Genomic DNA, 20,966 nt, shown 5'->3' on the forward strand with positions numbered 1-20,966 from the left:
CAGTAGCCTCAATAGACACATACACACACACACGCGCTCCATACGTTTAGATGGGTCTCTGGTGTAATGTTTCTTATTACATCCCGGTGATAAGTGCAGTCTAGCATTCCTCTCCACATTGTATTTTTATTCGCCACTGCTGTATTATTCATGCCGCTACAGTCGCAGGAGTGGATATGGCTATATCTGCACGCATTTGCTGATTTATAGGCAGTCTGGATTAGACTAATCCAGCGTCACGTCTGCAGTAAATCGCAGTGAAGTCTGTGCCTCTACAGACCATTGGCCTGGCTTCCGTGTGTGTGTGCTGGTGCAAAAGCAAATATGATATGTAACACACAGCCTCCCACCACACCTCCCACATCTGGGAGCCTGTTGTCATGGGAAACCCAGACCTCCAGTTTTGAGGATTTCCATGTTTTAAATTTCAGATGAAGGATTACATGGTTCCTCTGTGGGTTGAGAAAATTCAGCGACCCTCAGGCTTACTGAACCCTTTCAAAACCCATTGAATAAAATGCTTGGTGGTCCAGGATGTAGCATTTTTCAACATCAAACAAATGAGACCATGGTGAAGACGATTGGTAGCCTCTATCTCACACCAGTGGTATTGTTAGTGCTAGCGTTTCTCAAAATTAAGACTACATTTCCCATAAAACCTCTTGCTCCTTGTCTCCCTTCCCCCTCACTGCATCTTTGTCTTTACTGAAGAAGATAAACATGTTGGAAGTTATTTTTTTTCATCTGCCTTTCACTCCTTCCACCATCTGTCATTGCCAGAAACTCTGAAAGTGCCGGAAGAACCGCCAGTGCCACTAAGCGATCCCCCCTGCAGCAGATTTCCGACCCGGTGGCACGCTATTAGGGTTTTTCACACAGCACTTAGCCCAGCGTTAAGGGCTCCCTTAGCCCTGGGCTAGCTTGTGTTTTAGCCGTAGGCTAATGAACATTTCACACGGGCAAATTGCAAATTGGGATAACTCCTGGATAGCCCAGGGCTAGCTAACAGGGTTATCTGTTGGCTGTGTGAGAAGGGATAGAAGACTAGGCAAAGAAGAACGCAAGAGTTAGCCACGGGTTAAATGTCTGCCTGTGAAAACGGGTTAAGCTAACCCTCGACCAACTGTTAGCCCTGGGTTAAGCTAACCCTAGGCTAAGCTAGTGTGCTGTGTGAAAAGCAGTGCTTCATTTGTAAACGATGAGGTCCCGGAACACCAAGGGGTTAGTGTTCCCGTGAGTCGGTCTGGAGGGTAAAGGTTCTGGAACATATCAAGACAACAAGCGCATTGGAGGCACGGTGGTGCTCAGTGCAGCCATACAGCTTACTGTAGACCAACAGCCTAAACATTACTACATGACCGACTATATGACCTTAGAGCTCCAACTACTGGGGACCTATAACAATATTTGATTATTGCATAGGCTACATAATGCTCATTTTTACAAACCTGCCCTTCAAATAGTAGACTAAAGATAAAACTGCACTGTGCACAACATAAAAATGCCCACATAGGCTACTATGAGACATCCTGATCATACATAAAGGAAACTGCAATGGCTTCAACCATTTACCAGAGAAATTCTGGTTTGTGTAGTTACGCATCAATATTCAATACAAATACTTAGGATATCGATTTTGAATGTAGGAAACAATGTCAGCGAATAATGTAATAAAACGCAACACTCAACATGCGCAATTGCCCGCATATTTAACTGTGGGACTTACAGGTCTGCACTCTGTTTAGCAGTCATCTATGCAAATATGAATTTTGATTGTCCCAGCAGAGACCTAATAGATTACAGAATATGCTAACACGTTTACAAAAAAAAAATCATGCTTACCTCGTCTAATTTTCCAAAAATAGTCCACACAGCGGACATATGGACAGCAAATTCAACTTTTAGCCATGACGCTGTCTGAAGCTTACCATAACACACTCTGCAGAGCAGCTCTCTCATGTGTGACGTGATTACTATGCGCATGTTGTTACTTTCTAATAGGGTAATCACCTGTCTTCATATGGAAATGAGACAGGTTTTTGGAAGGGAGGGGAAAGGAAAGAAGAGTCAACTATTGGGAGTATTACATGGCAAACAAAAAAACCCAACAAATTAAGCACTGGTGAAAAGCCATGAAATGCAGTGTCAGAGCCTGTCAGTTTTCTTCCGGTAATGATACTCACGTCTCAAAATGAATGTGCTCATGATTTAGTGATGTTAAAATGCTACATGTATCTGTAGCACCTTTAGGTTCCTGGAAAGATGACAGTTTGGAGAGACGAGGTCTTCATCCAGCAGCACTGATGTTTTTCTTCTCTCCGTCCTCAGGCTACCCCACAGGCTATCCTACCGCTGCAGCTCCTACATACACACCAAGCCTATACCAGACTGGCAGCCCGGGCTATCCCCAAGGTAAGAGCATACTCACACACACACATACAGATATCAGACTTGCAACTGATATATATGAAAACACAACGGTTTTCATAGCTGTTGTGGATTAAGAATGGCTGTTATTGGATACATATATCATGATATATGAAATAATTGTCTTATTTGGAAGAGCAGTAAGGAGCAGTCGATGACGTTTTTACATTTATCCCACATTTTTTTTTTTTTTTTTTACTTTTCTCCTTGCGGTCGGGGTTTGCCGTAGGGCAGTGGTTCTCAACGTGTGGTCCAGGGACCACCAGGGGTCCGTGAGGGGCTTCCAGGGGATCCCCAGCAAACTGATGAATTGCTAATACTTCAGCATTATTTCATTTACAAGAAGTTAACACAATTAGAGAATGTAGAAGAATGACTGTTTTGATCATAGTTTCTCTGTTATCTCTCTACCTACAATACAGATAGTCATGGAATTCTGGACAAAATCATATCTAACAATAAAAACATTCTCAGATTTGGGTTTGAGGGACAAAATCTCATCAAATGGGGGTCTGTGGCTCTAATGAGGACTAAATTAGGGGTCCTTGATATGAAAAAGGTTGAGAATCATTGCTGTAGAGGAAACAGTGTATATGTTAATATAGTGACACACACACACAGGCCTATACACACCATACACACCACTTGGGGGGAATAAAAAAAAAAGCATAAAAAAAGCCACAATCTTCCCTGGAGCATCCTCTTCAAAGCTACAGACTGTGACTGTGCACGCTATAATGGAATATTCTTTATGTGTGTGTGTGTGTGTGTGTGTGTGTATGTGGTGGGTTAAGGTATTTTTTTAGCTACAGAAACAACCGAGAATTTCTAGAGTTCCCTTTCAGTATAATACATTGACATTATCTCTGACGTTTTGCCTGTTCAGCCTTTCTAGTCGCTGACCTACATGTCTCTTTAGCGCCCACTGGTGGAACAGCAGGTGTAATTTCACAGCAATCTTCAGAGCCTCCTGTGGCTCGTCTTTACATCCTTACACAGACATGAAAATGGATAGGATGGTGGTTGGTTGGCATGTGTGTATAGTGGAGAGGTCACTGAAGCAATAGTAATAGAGGGCAGTTAATAGATTTGTGTGTGTTTCTTTATTTGCCTATTCACCTGAAGGCTTCTCCTTTTTCTGGGCAAAGTAGTATTTCTCTTTGTTTGTGTAGTAGTAGTCTAGCATATATATGTAAGAGTGTTTGAGTGTGTATGTGTGTGTGGATTCTGATTGTACTTATTAAAAAAAGAAAAAACGGAAACATAAAACGCATCACTTCCTGTGCACAGAGGATTTTTCCCGGGAAAGATCTACCAGACACCAAATATAAAAGCTTTCATGAACTGGCTATCAGTTGAATCACTAGTGTGTTATATCAATCAGTCATAGAGGGTATTGAAATGGACCTATTTATATGCAAATGCAGTCACAGAATTGTACAAAAAAAAAAATTTCTCAACTCCACACTAAGGCTGTCAAACCATTTGCGTCAGCACCTCTATAGCTGAGAATCCTGGGTCAGTTGCAGCCGACACATCAAGACCTTTGGGCTATTTGTCCTACCCTATGTTCAGACTGAATGGGAAAAAACATGTAGAGGAGGTGTGAACGCATGCAAAGTCAATGGAAGGAGGCATATGGAGTGAGATCCACGCAGAAATACTGAGACTCAAGCGTGTTACCAGGCTGATCCAGGATCTGTGGCCTGTTCCTCCTGGGTCGATGGTCACTGGAGGGCAAAAGAAGGACCAGCTAGGTTAGGGACTGTGTTATAAGACAATGAAGACCTGGAGGACAGTGCTGCTGCCTGGAAGGGACTCACAAACTAGATGAGAAGCAGACAACCAGGGGGGACGGCAACTACAAGGCAACAGTGAACATGGTGTCCCCCGTAAATGATGCAGTCCACCTTTGAGCCAATAGATCAGTAACAAGTTCTACAAAAGTCAGACATTTTGTGGGGTTTGCTTGCATTGCCTGCTAGTCTTTTCTTTTTGGCATTTGTGGTGCCCCATATATATGGTACAAATGATGCAGTTACCCCTCGAGCCAATCAGCAAATAAAAGAAAAAAGTCTTAAAAGGAAAACCGGTTTTCAAGAAACTCGAAATGGTGGTTCCAGGAATTGGTCCTGGAAGGATAGCTGGATATGAGCACCAAATTTGCATTGTGGGAGACAGGGCTCTTTATTCATATTTTTAATCGCCCCCTTTGGACAATCAATATAATTTTGAATATGCCGGAACATAGTGATGAGATGCATCATTGTCATTGTATCACATGTGCTGGATGGATGAGCACATGAACGACGGATGGATATCTGGATATTCTGGGCCGGTGTTACACCGAATTTGGTGACCCATCAGATTCTGTGACCTGCCCTGATATTCTTACCCTAACCCCAACCATCTCACTCCTCATGCCTAACCCTAACCAACCTAACCAACACTGCAGGTCACAGAATCTGACGGGTCATCAAATACGGTAGAACACTGGGAGAATTCCCAGTGGGCTGCTCTATCTACTCTATAAACAGAGTGAGAGGGTGTCATGGGGCCAGAACGCACTGGAACGACAATCTGACGATGAAATTTTGGTGACTTAAACAACTGGTTTGGTTAGTTTTTACACCAAGTTTGCCGGCTGGGCGGTGTTTGGACCTTCGGGCCAATCACAGTACTTAAAAACGCAAACTCCACCCAACTGGGAAGCCGGGCCACGTTAAACAAACTCACATTAAATGACAGGCACAGTTAAACCTGAGCCACGGAGCTGACAGGTTGTGTTGTGAAATCACCAGCAAGGACGGTTGGTGTCCGGCCGATAGTGGTGGGCTGGTCCCAGTCTGAATGTGCTGCTCCTTTCACCTTCTGCAGGTCCCACTGTCACATCACCTCACCTGAAGTGACTGCTTGCTACAGTCACTGAGCTTGCTTTATTTGGTGGTATGTGGGGCCTTGTCTGTGGTGCTGAAGTTGCATTAGATGTCTGTAATGATTTTTTTTTTTTTTAGTCATGCTCTGTAATGGTTTGGCATTTATTATGGCCTTTGAAAATTTATGTTGGAAACAATGATTTTTAACATGGTGTCTTTGATGTGAGAAATTTGATACAGTATAGCTCTGTGTGTAAAGCCTAAAATGGCATTTGTAGTCAATCTATGGTGTAAAGTAATTTGTGGTTAGTAGATTGTCTTATATTTGTGTGTAGTATGTGTGTTGAGCCTGTATAGTTTAAGTTAATGTAAATTTATGATCTTTATTGCCATAGTAAATTTAACCTTTCTGCGTGTAAAGTGGAAGGAGGGGGGCACTTCAAGTGAGGTCACCCTAGGGCAGTGGTTCTCAACGTGGGGTCCAGGGACCACCAGGGGTCCTTGAGGGCATCCCAGGGGGGTCCCCAGCAAATTGATGAATCGTTAAACTTCATTATTTCATTTACAAGAACAATTATAGAATGTAGGAGACTGACTATTTTGATCATAGTTTCACTGTTATCTCTCTACCTACAATACAGATAGTCATGGAGTTCTGGACAAAATCATATCTAACAATAAAAATATTCTCAGATTTGGGTCCGAGGGATAAAATTGCATCAAATGGGGGTCCATGGCCCTAATGTGGACTAAATTAGGGGTCCTTGATATGAAAAAGGTTGAGAACCACTGCCCTAGGGCACCACACTGTGTTAATCCGGCCCTGTGGATATTTAATATCCATCTACATAACTGGCACAAGTGGAAGCTGTCAGCGGATTTAATGGACAACCATAAGTAAAGTACACATTTGTATATGTGTTGGTTGTATGCCGCTGTGTGCGTGTGTGTGTGTGTGTAACATATATTTCTCTGTGTCTGTGTATGGGACAGTGCTGCTGATGAAGCAGGGCTGGCCCCAAGCGTCGATGGAGGTGGCAGGGGCCCAAGAGGCCTCCTATGACCCGGCCATGGACGTCGGCTCAGAGGGCCGACAGTACCAGGCCTCAGCCGCAACATTCAGTAAATATCTACCTATCTATTACACACACACACACACACACACACACACACACACACACACACACGCACAAACTGAAACATCAATAACTGAACTTAATGCTCAGCTTCACTTCATTTTAATTGAACTAATTACATAATTTAATCTCAATTAAAGCAAATGCAAAGTAAACTGAACCTTCTCTTACGAAAGGGAAAATCCATCTTAAAACAGAATTCCCATGTTATTCCAGGGATATTGGGAAGTTTAGTGTTGATCATTTGTAACTCTCCTAATATTAGAAACAAGACACTAATCTGTGAAGTCAGTAAGAACCACTTAGTGGAGCTGCCCCATTGATAACGATTAACCAGACCACCTGACACTGGAATGAGTTTTGACACTGGAATGAGTTTTTGCTGGCTCAGCACACACTTTGTCCAAAGGCATTCCCAACTATGTAAACTATGTGTTTTGTGCGTTGACTGTCCATTTACATTGATCATCCATTTACTGGTAAAGGCCTATAGTCTCTTCAAAAAATGTATAAGCTTGTGGAACTGGTCAGTTTCATGTGAGTTCATAGATATTGATTGAAACTGAACTAAATCATTGGAATATTTTGGAAGGTGGGACAGCAGGTTGGCTAAGTGGGACACTAATTCTACACTAGAATTCAAGTCCTAATTCAAGTCTCCCCTAATTGCCAGATAATGCACTTCGGTTTTTTTTACATATATTAGATATAATAGATATATACATATTCAGAAGGAATATCTAAAAAATGTTCAAGCTAAGCTGTGTATGTCATTAACAGATTAACATTATTTTATTTTTGTGTATTAATTCATATATTTATACAGTACTATGCAAAAGTCTTAGGCACATAATCATCAAAAATAATGAAATGAAAAAATTCTAAATATCAAAAAATTACTATAAAGAGCAGTCTACTGACACACTGATGCAGAAAACAAATAAACATCTAAGACACAATTTATATAAAACATCTAGGGTACCTAAGGCTTTTGCACAGTACTGTATAAATATATGAATTAATACTCAAAAATAAAATAATGTTAATCTGTTAATGACATACACAGCTTAGCTTGAACATTTTTTAGATATGCCTTCTGAATCTCTGGCAATTTTTTTCTTGATCTTTGCTCTCCAGTATAATGATAAGTGCTGTTCTATAAAAGCTATGAGATCAGACTCGGACTCATTCAGTTTGGTGTGGGGCTGCTAAATGGCCCTAGGCAGCCACCAAAGGAGAACCAATCTCTTGACAATTTTGGCATTACATGGAGGCTGGTAGAAAGTAGTGCCAGCAGAACAGACCTAGTTTGAAACCAACTTTTTACATAAACCAATCCACTCACATTTGGATCACCCCTAGGGTGTGCTGTACCTTTCGGTTTTCCATTTGGATACTGAGAAGCTGTGGTCCTGCTTGTGTAGGAGAAGACAGTAATGATGACATGATCTCTCTGCCAGCACGCTTTTAATTTGAAAGTGTGTCAGTACCAAATGTTTGGGTCCCTTATCACATCAGCACACTAACAGCTTATCAGTAGTGTACACAAAACATAGGCTAATGGAGAAACTTTGCCAATATGAGTGTGTCACAGTAAAGTTATAGTGGGGGAAAAAAGATATTAATCTTGCAAGCACTCCATCCAGTGGACTGTGTCTGATTAGTCTCACAGCCAAACATAAGAACACCAGAATTGTTTGTTAGGTCCATCCAACTCTATTGATACAGAAACACCTACTTTATGTGTTAAGCTCAAACTACAACACAAATATAATGTGAGAAGCAAGGTGTTTCACAAGGAGGAGACCTGGAGGACCGAGGAAACATTTGGAGGAGAAGCTTTAGAGTCTTTCCAGAAGTTAGTGCTTTGTCTCTGTCAAAAAAGATTATCTTCCTCTCCTTTTTTGCTCTAAATCGATTCCTTTATGCCTCTCCAACATTTGTGTTACGGCAATATAGAGATGAGTGCCACTGATGCCCCTTAGCGCCAGTGCATTTTTAAACATATGACTCGGCTTTCTCTATAGCAGGGAAAGGACATGGTTCTTAACGTGGGGTCCGGGGACAACCAGGGGTCCTTGAGGGGGTTCCAGGGGGTCCCTAGCAAATTGATGAATTGTTAAACTTCATTATTTAATTTACAAGAAGTTAACACAATTAGAGAATGTAGAAGAATGACTGTTTTGATCATAGTTTCACTGTTATCTCTCTACCTACAATACAGATAGTCAAGGAATTCTGGACAAAATCATATCTAGCAATACAAATATTCTCAGATTTGGGTCTGACAAACAAAATCTCATCAAATGGGGGTCCGTGGCCCTAATGTGGACTCAATTAGGGGTCCTTGATATGAAAAAGGTTGAGAATCACTGATTTAAAGGCTACATCTGATTGATTTTGTGTTTAGCTAATCAGCTTGTTAGCTAGCTAACCATAGCATCTAATCAGCTAACCATCACTGTCTCATTGTTACTACATCTGAATTGCACAATAGCTAACATTACGTAGCTAGTTCGTAGTAGTGGCTAGTAGTTGCAGGTTAACATTAACATACTGCTATTGCTAAATTAGCTTACTGGCCAGTTAGTTTAAAGCCAAAAACAGTTTATTCAGGTTAACTGAGCTGACTCTTCTCAAGCTACGACTCAGTGATTTGGAGTAGAGACTAGGGCCAAAGACAAAAAATGTGACAATCCACATGTGAACTCAAAGCACATGTGCTTTTTGGACACATGTTGATTTTCATATGTGATTCATGTGTCATTTTCCCATTTCCAATGTGAAAATGTCATTTTCACCTGTGAATTATCTCTTTGCATGTGAAATTAAGTGAAAAAACACTGTACCTATGAATTGAAATGCCATATGTGATGACAGAATACAATATATGAAAACTGTTTTGAACTGTCCAAAAAGCACAGTGCTTTGAATTCACATGTGGGTTTTCACATGTGACCTTAGTCTTTAGACACAGTAACCTACATTTGGAAACAAATCTACTTTATCAGACCATTCTTCATAACATTACTGAATAGACCTACACCCATACCATGACTATCTTTAAACTGGCCACTAGGTGGAGAGCTTAAAATATATGTTGGGTTGTCTGTAAGGAGGGACTTTAAAATCAAGGGTAGGCCTGGTTGCCTTGTCAACTGTCAATGCAGAATTGATATACTTTGGTTTGTTACTTTAAGCAGCCAATTCTCCACTGGACCTCCAAAGCCTCTGTTGAGTGCAACCACTGATTTCTTTTGTTATGCATTCAATGTTACATTGCTCAGATCAAAAAGAGCAGTCATAGTGGCTCTGAAATAAGGAGAAATTAATGAATTCAAGAGAATTCAATAATTATTACTATTCACAGTAACATAATATGCAAATAATATTATGAGCAAAAGATAAGGAAGAGATAAGGCCAAAGGTATAGTTAATCTAATTTAAGGTAAAACTACTCATGCCTAATAATGCACATACAAGCACGCACATACACACATTTGCTTCAGTAGGTGTATGATCAAAGGTTTGTATGAAGATAAGATGTGAAGGTAGTAGGCATCAGTTTTGCTTTGGGCTGTGACATATAACATGCTTGTGGCTGCATACATTTTTTCTTATATTACATTTGTTGATACCTTAGATTAGTAGAAGCAAATGTTTTATGGTGGTGGCTTGAGTGACTTGAACCTTTCCTATCTGCTTTTTAGTGTATTGTGCAATTCATAATGGAAGGAGAGAGAGAGAATATCTTGGACTGTTTTGATTTTTACTCTTCTTTTATTCATAACATATTTTTTAGAATCATTTCCTTGTTGCTGGTTATGTACACAGTCAGCAGGGGGATTAGAGCTCTTATCAGTGTTCATCTGAGGCTAACATCAGGTTGAACTGGTCCCTGTGTCTGTAGTGTCCATACCAGGGTTGGGGTCAGTTCACTTTCACTGCAGTCAATTCAAGAAGTAGATTTTCCTTATATAGAACTGTAAGATTTCTGTTTAGAATTGCGTGAATTGACTCCACAGACGACGACAGATTATCTGGAATCTGAATGTTTGCCCTCCCCCCACACCCCTCTCTCTCTCTCTCTGTCCTGTAGGATATACAGCTGGGAGCTCTTACAAGGTTCCCCCTACCCAGTCCAATGGGGCACCACCACCCTACTCCCCATCCACTACCCCGTACCCTGCGGCCATGTACCCCATCAGGAGTGTCTACCCACAACAGAACCTCTATGCCCAGGTGAGAAATCCTCCTGATTCTGTGTTTTGTCCAGAATACGTTGAGAATGCAGCACTAACGGAAGAGGTAGACCAAGCACCAAATCATGTGAGAATTCTCAGTTTGTTTAGCATTGTTTATGGGGACCCATTTTGTATTTTACCATTTTCTTAAAGCTACTACCAGTAGAATGTGAAACTTGATGACTTTGCTGACCCCTTGAGTCCCTTAGTACTTTACGTCAGCTGTCGCAAAGACGCTCACCACTTGTTCCCCACTCTGCAGACTGCAGAGATAAATATGCATACAGAAGAGGTGACAAAGAAGTGTCATAATGCAAACTGAGTAATGGAACTGGAATAAACTTGAGGCAAATGGCATTTCTAGTAATTAGCTATTGAGCAAGCAAAGCAGGTTTTTTTGTACATGTACAACAGAACAGAAAATGCTAACAGCCCAGAAATTACTGTTAGCCTTGGTTACGGGCTAACCAAGGCTAACAGTGAGGTTAGCATTTTGTGAATTAATTTGACAATGATAGCCTATATTGAGGTAAATATTCCACATGTAGGGGTTTTAATTTCATTTTGCACAAATATACTCCATACGCATACCTATGGAAAATGTAACCTTGATATTGTGCTTTACTCTAGCAAGCTAGTTAGCGACTAGTAAGTGGCGGAGTCATTCCTATGTTCCCAGGGTCCTATGTTCCCCAGATTTATATGGCATATAATGGGAACATGACAAAGGGTCCTATGTTCCCAGGGTCCTATGTTCCCAGGGTCCTATGTTCCCCAGATTTATATGGCATATAATGGGAACATGACAAAGGGTCCTATGTTCCCAGGGTCCTATGTTCCCCAGTTCTAGGGTTAGGGTTAGAGACCCTCAAATAAAATGATAACCATTGGTTTTGTTGTGTTTATAAAGCTGTTTTGAAACCTTGTTCCAGTAAAAAAAACCTGTATATTTTAACTTGAAACGGGTCAAATTTGACCCGAACACAATAGGATGGTTAATGTGTGTTAACAGAATATTGAACTGGGGAACATAGGACCTTGGGAACATAGGACCCTGGGAACATAGGACCTTGGGAACATAGGACCCTGGGAACATAGGACCTTGGGAACATAGGACCCTGGGAACATAGGACCCTGGGAACATAGATACGTTCCCGTAAGTGGCTACAGCTGTTTGGATGGGATAAGATAGGTATAGGTTAGCAAGCTAACATGACTTGCTTAGCCTACCTGAGCTAAAGTTGGCGACTTAAGCATTTTAGGATACTTCAGGTAGTGTTACATATCAGGAAGACCACCAATCTCCGTTATTGCTGTCCTTTGGGGCCGCCAATGTGCTGAAATATGAATAAACATTTTTTTTTTTTAAATGTTACATTGTGTCATAGGGTGGCATCATTGTCTTTTTAAACACGTGAAAGTGAGTAATAAATGTGGCATTCACACTGAATTTGGAATTACTAAGGTGACGGTTTTCTCTGCCATGGTAGATCTGGCATGCAGTCCATTGAACTTGCACAGGAGCTTAGATCATCAGCATGATTTTTACTGGCTGTCACCTGGGCCGTCACTCAGAATAAGGCAGTGATAACGGTCACTGTAGGAAGAAGTTCAAATTGCTGAGCCACAGATTTTGCAGCCTGCAATGCTGTTACTGTTGAGCTTGCATGCAGCAGAGACCTCGTTCAATGACAATGACGTTTCCTTGTGACAACACCAATCTCTCTCTTCCTCTCTTGCTCTCCACTCAACCCCTCCCCTCTCTGTCTCTCCCTGTCATCCATCCCGCCCCTAATTCTACGTCCGTCCCTCCGTCCCCTTCCATTGGGTTCCTTCTTCTTCTCTGCTTCTCTGTCTCAGGGTGCGTACTACACACAGCCGATGTACGCGGCGCAGCCTCACGTCATCCACCACACCACCGTAGTACAACCCAACAGCATCCCGTCGGCTCTGTACCCGACCCCGGTGCAGGCTGCGGGGCCCCGGTCCAACGCCGTGGCCCTGGGCATGGTGACCGGCACCACCATGGCTATGTCCGCTGGTGAGCGGCTTCATTACAGTCGGACTGATTCCAGTTATTAGCAGGCAGTTAATGTAGTTATAATGGATGCTATGACACATTTTGCACATCCTCTATATATGTTGTTATCCTCACATTGTCAGATTTTTGTCATCTGTTATATATTGCATATAACATCATTTAATTTTTTGTCTTTGTCTCAGTATGTTCCAATGCTGTTATTTTGCACACCCTGAATGCATCCTGTAATTCACATATTTTCATATTTTCATATGTTTAGTACTCCCCATTTACTCTATTCTTATTTAAATTCCATTTTCTTGTATTTGCTGCTACAACAACCCAAATATCCCAGTGGGGATCATTAAAGTTCCATCTTATTTGATCTTATATTCAACAAATTTAAACTTTTATACTTCCTACATCATGCATGAGGTATTGCCTTTCAAAAACTGGGAACACTATTACTGCAGGTATAAAATATCTTTCTGGAGGCTTAACCACATCTGGAGGAGCTTAGCCATGTTAGTGCAAATTCCTGTGGATGTAAGATCCAGGAGCCAACAATGCAATAGATAAAACTTAGAGGCTGTGTTTTAGCATGGAAGTCTATGAGAATTTCACTAAATGCAACATTGACTCCAGCTGCCTGTGTAATCAAGGTTACATAATGTGGCCAATCAAATGTTATTAGTTACCATACATAATCAAATCAACTTTAGGACAACTAATATTCTGACTGCAAGAAATGCAAATATATACATATATACTGTGTGTATATATATATATATACTGTATATATACATACATGTACAGTATATATGCTACAATTAGTATTTTAAATTATATATATATGAATTAGATATTCACAATATCTAGACAGATAAAAGATCTGTATAATTTCAGTCTGATTAAAAAATTATGGTCTAGTTTGTTAAGACATGGAGGATGTTTATTCCAGAAAATGTTCATACTAACAAATAAGATAAAAGTAAACATGTCGTCGTCCCCAATGAACGTTGCAATCCGGCTCTCGGCCAATCAGTAATAAGTATGCCGCCCTGTTTAGACCAAGGAGCCAAATCTGGTTTTGGCTTTTGAAGCCAACACTGTTGCCCTCTACTGGCTGGTTGCAGAACACCTTGAAACCACCGACCTCAAGTCAGTAGGCCCAAGGCACATCTTCTGTGTAGAAATATAAAGTCAATACATTTTTCAACAAGAACTTAAAGTTGCGATAGCTAATGTCATTTTTTTTGTAATGTCTCCTCTATTGGTGATTTTTTTTTTTAATTAATTGTGCCATGAGGAAGATATTTGTTTGAATTTCAGTGTATGTAAGGGAGTGCGTCTGTATAATTTACTGCTCTTGGCAATAACATGGCCACGCTATGCTCTCGTAGCGGAGGGATACATGCCTCTGCTATGTTCTAAAAATGCTATTTGGCGAAATGACGTTCTAAAAAATATGACCAAACGTCACAGTAGTGGGATATGTTGTTGAATCTGTTCACAAACATGTTGAATGTCAGTTTTCAGGCTGTTGATGTGGCGTCATGCAACTGAATTGGAAGTAAAAATCCACAGAATTTGAATGGATAGAACGGTCTTTCCACTGTTTTCTATGGTATTTTGGGTAGTACACCAAAAAATGGCATCTATGGTTGGTTTCTATGGTGACAACGGAAGTTTGGCCATTAAGGCCGTAAAGTGTGTCACACCGGCTGCCACACAGCGTGAGTGGGTTAGCTTTGTAATGACAAGACTAACGTTAAATGAATAAAATGTGACTACTTACCAACAATAATATAGCGCAATTAAACCCAACCGGTCCAAAAATCCTTGAGTAGCTCCTCGCTGACAGCAAAGCGATGGAGACAGAGCAACGTCAGTTTTTCCACTGCTTGGTCCTTGCTGCGACTTGCGGCAAATCGGTTTATACGGAAGCTAGGCCAACGGTACCAAGGAAGTTTTATGTAGGAACGGTACACATAAAAATGGCTGCCGCTCCGACCATCCAGGAGCGTTGATTAGAATGGGAAAGACCGTTCTATCCATTCAAATTCTGTGTAAAAATCTGAACGCTACAAACTCGTCCAGCTGCATCCAACCTTGGTGATTAGTTTATATTCTGGTTTTCATGGTGGTCAAATGCCAAATAACCCCCATGTTAAAACGAAGAGGAATATTGCTTTAAGGCCCGGTAAAATTTGATTTTACCCAACAAATTATCTTTGCTTTTCATGACAAAATAGGATACGATGTCATGTCTGACAGGGTGGGCATTTGAGGATGGTGCTACTGTACTACTTGTGCTACCTTGCAGCCAAGCAAGCTTAGCATCATGCTTGAAAAGCAGAAATAAAAATGTTGAACTTTGTGTCTGCGTGTATGATTTCTTGGGTCAGGAGGATGTTGACTGAGAGGTCGTTCACAATATTTTTCCACCTTTCAAATTAAGTGTTCAACTGTGACACTGGCACCGGCTAGCTAGCATGATCATGGTAGCTAACGGCTAACTAGCTACCACTCGGCTGTGATGCTATCCTCAGTGTTGAGTGGTAGGTAGTTAGCTATTAGGTACTAGCATGCTAGTTGGCTAGTATCACGAGGGTAACACAAAACATTTATTAAATCAGTATGCGTATAAATGTAGAATTTACGCTGTTTCATGACTGCAAGCCAGGCTGCAAACCGGAAATTTTGTTTTTTTATTCGGCTTTCGCGTGCATAGTCTGGCTCCTAAAATACAACATGGCGGCACCAAGAAACCCCATGTTCCGGGCTTCAAACAGGTCAGAGGTGATGATGACACTTGACCCCCTGTGTTTCTGTGTGTGGTACCCAGGCACCCTGCTGACCACGCCCCAGCACAGCCAGCACATTGGAGGGCCTCCAGTGACTGTACCCACATACCGGCCCCAGGGGGCCCCCGGCTACAGCTACCTACCTTCACATTGGTAGAGCCGGCCTCATGTAAGCACTGAACCCAGGTCAGCTTCACATATCAACACACTGTTCTTTCAAAGGGCTGGGGGCGAATATGTACTGAACTGTGGGCAGTGTATTGGTATGCGCTATTGTCATTTTGTTGTTATGGAGAAATACTGCTGCTGTTGTGGGGAAAACAAATGTAATTCTGGTGTTTTTCTTAAAAATGGACATGGTCATTTATGTGTTGAGTGTGTTTCATGACCCTTGGGCCTGTTACTTGTCATGTAATAACTCCCCATTAATAGAGTAAACCATTAATGTAATAACAGGTTGCAGTTAATAGTGTAATAATCCTGTTGACGTGATAAATTTACCATTGATGTAAGACCTTTTTTTCCCCCTGTTAACATAATAATTATTACATTATTGGGTTTTATTACATTAACGGGAAGGTTGAGAAAACAACAAATGAATCAATCAATACGTATGGAAGAGGTCTTTGGTGATTATTGTAAATGGCTTGAATTTCAAAACTTTCCACTGTCTTGTTAATGTAACTAAACCCAATACTGCAATTACGTTAACAGGAAGACAGTTATTACTTTAATACTAGGTAATTACTACATTAATGGTAAATGTATTACATTAACAGGATTATTACACTATAATTGAAAATTGTTATTAATTATTTATTACATTAATGGTAAATTATTACTTAAACAGTTGTACCAGGACCCTTAAAACCTTTTAAAAACATTACATAGATTCAAAAATACAGGGTCAATGTCAAAAATGTCAATGACAAAATATGTTTTCTACTCTGCATTCCACAACAGCTATATGTTTCATTGAACTTTCATGTAATTTTTGTGTTGTTGATTGTATTAGCTCCAGTTCCTTTTCCCTTGGTGCCCCTAATCTCTCTTCCCTCCCTCTATTTCCATCTATCTGCGCTCTCAGATCTGGAGTCAAACATCGCTCAAGTCTTACATTGGTGATGTTCAGATGGAGGGAAGACCAACAATAAACAGTAAAGCGCAAGGGCCAGCTTATGCATTCTTTGTTTTGGAAAAGCTGCTTTTTTTTTATGGTTTTTTTTTATTTTTTACTACAAGCCGATATTTCAGTTTTTTTTCATTTGGACAGTTATTTTATTTTCAACACTCTTACAGTATAATCCAGACATAACGGCCAGTTGTATAGTACATCCCTTGTATAGCTCTGCTTTTTAACATTTTATGTGTTTGTATATATTTTTGTTTCTGAAGACTGGAACCGATGCTCCGCTGGTTCCTCTCAGCAGTGAGAATGTACATGACTTTGTATGCTGCCGAATTTTTTATAATATTTCAGATTTGGGGCTTTATCTTATTTAATTTTGAACAGGGGATCGGCTATTTTCCAGTCATCTAATGGGAGTGTCAAACCTTATTTTCCTCATTCTCTTTGATTTGCCTTTTGTGATTTTTTTTTTGGGGGGGTTTTGCGTTCAAAAAAGTCATCCTCCAGCATAGTTCAGCACAGGTTGTCTTCCAGCTTGTAGCAGTGCATTAACTTGTGGGTGTTGAGGTGGTGAAGCTCCACAAGGAGAATACCTTAAACATAGCTGCAAAACCAAGTAGAGGATATTTCCAGTGTGGTAGTGAAGACCTAACAACTTTATACATCTACTAGAGCATAGTAAGCCATTGAAATATCTTCAGTAGATTAATATATTACATAAGTATCCTGATGGGTTAGTGAGCGGGTTGGTGTAAGGTTATTTTTGTACACACATAAGATCACTGAACATGCAAACTGAATTAAACAGAAGGTGTTTTTCTGCACAAGTCACACTCCTAGGGGTGTGGAGATATATATCGGTCATACATATACAGCCCAACTCTCAGTAAATATGTCGATTTTTTTGATAGCACAAGAGTATTAGACTACATGTTGTCCTCTGTCAGTTTGTATGCGATGAGTTTGGGATGTGTGTGTTAGATTCAATCCCCAAATGTAAGAAATGAAAAGGATGTGCGAGATTGGTGGCAGGTGACGAGTTAAAGGGAAGCGGTGAGAGGGAAATAAGGGAAAAAAAATCGTGCGATGCTGTCGTCCTCACGCTCGCGCTCGATACTTATCTCCTATCCCCAAGTGTTAATTCCGTTTAAAGGCTGGAAATGAGCATCACGGGCGGTAAATCTGATTAAATCTGACGTTTACGCAGAAATGCAGCCGGACGACTGCATGACAACGAGATCAGTTTGGGGTTCAGAGTCGAAGGTCTTTGAAAATCCGACGTCAGAATTGATGCAGACAGTAGTAAGAGTTGCGTGATGTAGTTTATGACCGATGGAGGATTACAGTATTAGTTGAAGCGCTGCATCCTCGCTGATGTCCGATCTGTCTTTCAGAGTGAACCAGGCCAGGATGCCAACACAATAACAGGCAGGGTGGGAGGAAGTTGGTAATGGGCCGGAAACTCATTCAGACCGAACGAGTTTAAAGGGGCAGTAAGTAATCTATGACCTTTATCGGCCTCTGTTGGTGACCAGTAGGAACTGCAACAGCATGGACAGCTCGGTGGCCTGTAACTAACATAAATAATAAAGACACATTTTCACAAGTAACCTAGCTAAATAGAGCAAAGATCCAAGAGAAACGTAATATATCGCCATGCTACATACTGGAATTGTAATACTGCTTTGTCATTTGCTTTTTGCCGTGAGAATGAGGCTTTTTGGGAGTGTCTTGAAACTCCGATTGCTGGGGAGTTTTGAAAGCCAGAAACCTCCGCACCTGGCCATGTAATCGTTGAGTCATTGGTATTGATCAACACCCCTATCAACCACTCACAGATATACTTGGATCATTTTGTGCTATGGGACAGTAAAAATCTTACTTACTGCCCCTTTAAAGGGGCATTAGGTGGAAATGAAGTAGAAGGAATGAAGAAATCAAGTCGATGGCATAGCTCTTCTTTTTATGCGAACACATAACAGTTACTATGCGTGTATCTAACAGTAATAATCTATGCTATAAAACAGTTATTAGCTCTTCGAAGAGGCTTCACAGTTCTGTTAATTGGATTATTTTTGGGTCTCATGAAAGAAACCGTCAGCATCAAATCACTCCAGTTTAGATCAGGAAAAGTGATGACACTGATGAATCTGACTATAAGAAAGACATTCTTACCCGCAATATCCTGAGCACTCATTTACTTACCAGAGATCAGTTGTCAATCACACTTGGAGCTTGGATTTTCTGTGGATGAAGTTTGGATTTCTGTAGGTGGCGCTCTTTTCTCTCTCTTTACTCTCTTCTTTGTCTGTTTAGCCATGGTGGCTATCGCTGCTCATGCTAACTACCCAGTTCTTCTTCTGTTTAATCCAAAATAATCAGAAACAATAACAATGTAAAAGCTGTCATGAACTGGCTATTGGTTGAATCACTATTGTGTTATCAATCAGTGATAGAGAGTAGCAACACAGACATTTGATATGAAAAAGTTGCAGAGTTTTACTTTAAACCATAGGTGTTAAAATATGTATTTTTCGTTTTTGGAATGTAATTTAATCTTTAATTGTTTAAATTTGTATTGATCGGTTGGTGTATTACTTTTTAAGATAGAGGATCTTGAGTGTCAAACTGTTGCTCACCACTGGAGGTTTCAATGGAAGTCTGTTAAATGAATGAGCTCAGCATGGAAAAAGGCATTACCTTGCAACTTGTCTGCAACTAGTTCACTAGTTGGCCGTTTTCCTCTGGACACCTCTGTACAGAATAGGCGTAATCAGTGATTATTAATCACCTACACTTTGATGACAGAATAGAAAATGACACATTTTAAAGCTTGGTTGTATGCTACGCCTGCTTTGGAGATAATAGAGATCAATAGATAGGTACTTTTGTTCATCAGGAGGGAAACTGAATTGTCGCAGCAGCAACATACATCTGAGACACAATGCACAACATAAAAGAATGCTGTAATATGACTAAGAAAAAATAAAAACCTGCCTCCCCTATAATCCAACATTTGGCACTGTAAGCAATAAACACCCATACACAATATGTACAACAAAGATATTGCACATATCCTCTTAACCGCATATTGACATATAGTGCAAGTCCATATCTTGATTTTCCTCGCTCTGCATGTTGCCCCATTTGACACACTGCTCATAGTGCCATATTGCACATAATGGCATAGTAGCATCATTGCATTGACAATGCAAAGACTGTGACATGCAGTACTGCATATGAACGGGAAAAGATGATGTTGACTTATCATGCATTGTAACGTGATGACATACTAGGGAAAGATGGCATGTTGACAGGCAGCACCTCCAGTGACGGTTGTATTCGCATGTAGTCTAAAGAGGCAGGAACCAGTTCTTTAACATCCAACTATCTTTGGGTAAGGCATAAGAATAGAAGACCTTCAAGAGTAGATTTTGCTTTAAAAGACTACCCCGACTTTTTGGGAGTTTGGCCAATTGGTCGCCGTACCCAATATGTGAAGAGATTGGTACCAAAATCTGGGTCTATGGTAGATAGTTCTGTCTGGTACGCATGCTAACGCTTTAGCATAGAGTATGTTAAGTAATCGTAGGCGGTTAGCATTATCCAAAGTATTAACATTAACGTTTTGAATCTACAGGCCATAGAATAAAGAATAATAATACCAATTTTGGATTTCTTAAAGGTTTATCTTCATTCTTTGGATAACGCTATTCACCTACGATAAGCGATGCATATGCTAAAGCGCTAGCATACACACCACACAGAGCTACCAGAGACACAGAGATGATTTTGGTATCAATCTTCTCGTCACATATTGGGTAAGGAGACCAATGGGCCAAACTCCCAAAAAGTCAGTGTAGACCTTTAAGTTTCAAATTGTTGTAAGTTTCCTTTGGTCCTTCAGCCTTATCCAACCTTAATTTGAATGCTTACTTTTAGAAAAAAAAAAATTTAATGTGTCTTCCAGACAGAAATGTGAATTTTTCACTAGAGTCAGCACCTTGAGATGCAGAACCTCCCAACCCAGAGTTATTACAGTGTTCTGCAGCAACGATGATAGAACATATTTATAACACTGGGTTAGGATTACAATAAGGCAGAGAACCACATTAGAGTTGTGTATATGAAGTGTACATTTGTTTTTGTTTTAATGTTGTATATGACGATCAATTAGTGAAGCCGAAGTATGGAAGGTTTGTAATTGTAATATATTTACTGTATCATGTTGAAGATTGAAAAACTAATAAAATCTTTCCACAAAAAGCTCCAAGTCTGCTCTTGTTTGGTTTCTTCTCGTCTTATCAAGAATCTCCCAGTCACCTAG

At 40.5% G+C, this 20,966-nt stretch overlaps 1 protein-coding gene across 3 annotated transcripts in view; it reads left to right on the forward strand.

The window, feature by feature from the left end:
- LOC139646210 (protein FAM168A-like) overlaps positions 1–20,897 on the forward strand; it is a 51,482-nt gene extending 30,585 nt beyond the window's left edge. For 2 of the 3 annotated variants that reach the window (XM_071522153.1, XM_071522155.1), the window contains 6 exons: positions 2,329–2,412; positions 6,297–6,425; positions 10,539–10,681; positions 12,544–12,724; positions 15,552–15,696; positions 16,598–20,897. In XM_071522153.1, coding sequence (XP_071378254.1) covers positions 2,329–2,412; positions 6,297–6,425; positions 10,539–10,681; positions 12,544–12,724; positions 15,552–15,667 — 653 coding nt within the window. In that variant the 3' untranslated portion in view covers positions 15,668–15,696; positions 16,598–20,897. The remainder of the gene's footprint in view (positions 1–2,328; positions 2,413–6,296; positions 6,426–10,538; positions 10,682–12,543; positions 12,725–15,551; positions 15,697–16,597) is intronic. The other variant, XM_071522154.1, reaches the window with a different exon arrangement.
- Positions 20,898–20,966: the final 69 nt, after the last annotated feature.

The sequence above is a fragment of the Centroberyx affinis genome, unplaced genomic scaffold, assembly GCF_046629955.1.
Source record: "Centroberyx affinis isolate AG114_WGS23_722 - 3 ecotype Tasmania unplaced genomic scaffold, CSIRO-AGI_Caff_v1 ptg000960l_1, whole genome shotgun sequence".
In the NCBI taxonomy this organism is placed as follows: domain Eukaryota; kingdom Metazoa; phylum Chordata; class Actinopteri; order Beryciformes; family Berycidae; genus Centroberyx; species Centroberyx affinis.